At 63.2% G+C, this 2,317-nt stretch overlaps 1 protein-coding gene across 1 annotated transcript in view; it reads left to right on the top strand.

Moving 5' to 3' along the window:
- The window catches only part of LOC113210592 (adventurous-gliding motility protein Z-like), an 8,857-nt gene extending 7,050 nt beyond the window's left edge, over positions 1-1,807 (top strand). The window contains exon 7 of the mRNA XM_052271414.1: positions 37-1,807. Coding sequence (XP_052127374.1) covers positions 37-1,341 — 1,305 coding nt within the window. The 3' untranslated portion in view covers positions 1,342-1,807. The remainder of the gene's footprint in view (positions 1-36) is intronic.
- Positions 1,808-2,317: the final 510 nt, after the last annotated feature.

Genomic DNA, 2,317 nt, shown 5'->3' with positions numbered 1-2,317 from the left:
GGTAGGGTACACGCTGACATCGCCATGGTCCCGCAGGTGTCGCTGGCGCCGCAACTGGAGGCGACCGAGCAGGACGGCGAGCTGCAGTCGCTGGAGCTGGCCGAGCTGGCCCCCGTGCGCTGCGTCAGCACGAGCGCCTGCCGCGTGGTCACCACCGAGCCCCTGACGGCCACCGTGGTGCGCTCCGCGGCCGTGGTGCTGCAGACCGAGGTGGTGCCCGCCCAGCACGCCGTGTCCACCACCGTGGCGCCGCGTCGCCGCGTCGCGGAGGAGACGGACGACGCCCGCGACGGCGACGCCGCGACCCGCCTCAGCGACCTCAAGGCCCGCGCGCTGGTCCAGTACGCCCAGCGCGTCGCGAGCCTCGGCAAGCAGGACGCGCCGCGGGAGGAGCAGCAGCAGCAGCAGAGCGGCCAGGACGCCGCCCAGGACACGGAGGATGACGAGGAGGCCCCCAAGCAGGAGCTGGCCAGCCCGCAGGTCAGCCCCCCGGACACCCCGCAGGACGCTGCGCTGCGGCCGCCGCCCACCCGGGAGGTCCCGCTGTTCGGCGCCCTCGCCGGCGCCCTGCCCGCCGCTACACCCGGCAATGCGGGCGGCAGCCCGTTCCTGTTCGGCAACTTTGACGTCGCCTCCGTGGACTTCTCATTGTCCGACGTGGCCGCCTCGCTCAGGCTTCCGTCCCCGCCCGCTCCCACCCCGGACCCCGAGGAGCGGCCGGCTGCCCCCGAGGTACCGCCGCCACCACCACCGCCGCCAACGCCACCCCCGGCCCCCGAGGTGCCACGAGCGGAGAGGAGCGCCGAGGAGATCCTGGCCGGGCGGGCCGCGCGCCTGCAGCGCCTCGAGCAGCAGGCGGACTGGCTCAAGAAGAAGGTGGCCAACACCAACCGGCGGGGCAGCGCGCTCGCCAACAAGCTCGAGGAGCTCCACGAGCAGTACGGGCCCGCCGCGTCCGCCGAGTCCAGGACGTCACCCAGGGCCGACACGAGGGTCTCCGCCACCACGGCGACAGCCTCCACTTCCTCGCCAACGGCCTCCGCGACGACACCAGCGGAGCGCACGCCCGAGGAGATCCTGGCGGCGCGCGCCGAGCGGCTCAGCCGGCTGGAGCAGCAGACCAGCTCGCTGTTCAGCCAGATGAACCGCACGTCGCACATCGGCAACATGCTGTCCAACCGGCTGGAGGAGTTGCACGAGCACTACGGTCAGGATGCCTCGCCCTCACCCCCGCCCCCGCCCCCCATGCCCGACGCCCTGACGGCCGGCCGCCTCCCGGTCACCTCCCCGCCCCCGTCGCCGCCGCCCGCCCCTGAGGCGGACCAGCAGGAGAGGCCGTGATATGCATAGAAAGTTAGTCATACGATTTCTGTCCAAAGAAGAAGACTGATGGCTCATGACACTCCTCGGCGGATGTCGCCGAAGAGCAAAAAAAGTATGTATGTACATAGTATAAGGACTGCCCCCTTTTGTTTGTCACGAACTGGTCACTACGTGACAGGAAATACTGAATATTTTACCTAGATTTGTGTAGTTTATACACGTTTCCTAGCTACTTTTATTTTTAATTAAGAACATGCACTACGCACTTCCGTAAAAGGTAAGAAACCTTTAAAAACTCGAGGTTTTCTCCTCAATGAGAATGAGTGTATGTGTAACCTTCCCCGCAAGTCCAGCACAAGGTGCTCGACTATGACATCGAATGTATATTCTCGTACCTGCTATACTGTTTTTTTTATTATATACACACATGTGACTTTAAGTACTTTTTCTACAAAGTACAAATATATTTGCAGATATGCCAAAACCCTTGTCTCTCATTATTTTGACCCGAGTCCCTCCCTTTAGGCTCAGCTAACGAAAGCGTACGGCACCTTACAAAAATATCGGTAAATGTGCATCAAACACATCAAACATGTCCACGTGATGCTGAAGCAACAGTAAAGTAAACTAAAGTACACTAACTAGTAAGCTAAAGTACACTAACTCGGCGGGCAGCGCCGAGCGCCGACCTACCCCAAACCCGTTCGCGTTTAACTACAGACAGGCGCCCGGCCGGCCGCCTGGCCCAGGTCAGCGCTGCCCAACGCGCTTCTCTCTCTCTCTCTCTCTCTCTCTCTCTCTCTCTCTCTCTCTCTCTCTCTCGCCTCGGCCGACGGGGAAGGCCCCACGTGCGACGAGGACGGCGTCATCAGGGCGACGGCGCGTCAAACAGACTGGAAATCGATGACGTTTTGTGTACGCTACGGGATGGGCGGCGTGCGGATATGCGAGACACTTCGGACACTGCTACCGCCCCATGGCTGCCCCCGACCCC

Source organism: Frankliniella occidentalis, unplaced genomic scaffold (genome assembly GCF_000697945.3).
Source record: "Frankliniella occidentalis isolate FOCC.00 unplaced genomic scaffold, Focc_3.1 Scaffold161, whole genome shotgun sequence".
Lineage (NCBI taxonomy): Eukaryota > Metazoa > Arthropoda > Insecta > Thysanoptera > Thripidae > Frankliniella > Frankliniella occidentalis.
Note: the sequence above shows the minus strand (reverse complement) of the source record. Positions and strands in the feature narration are given on the sequence as shown.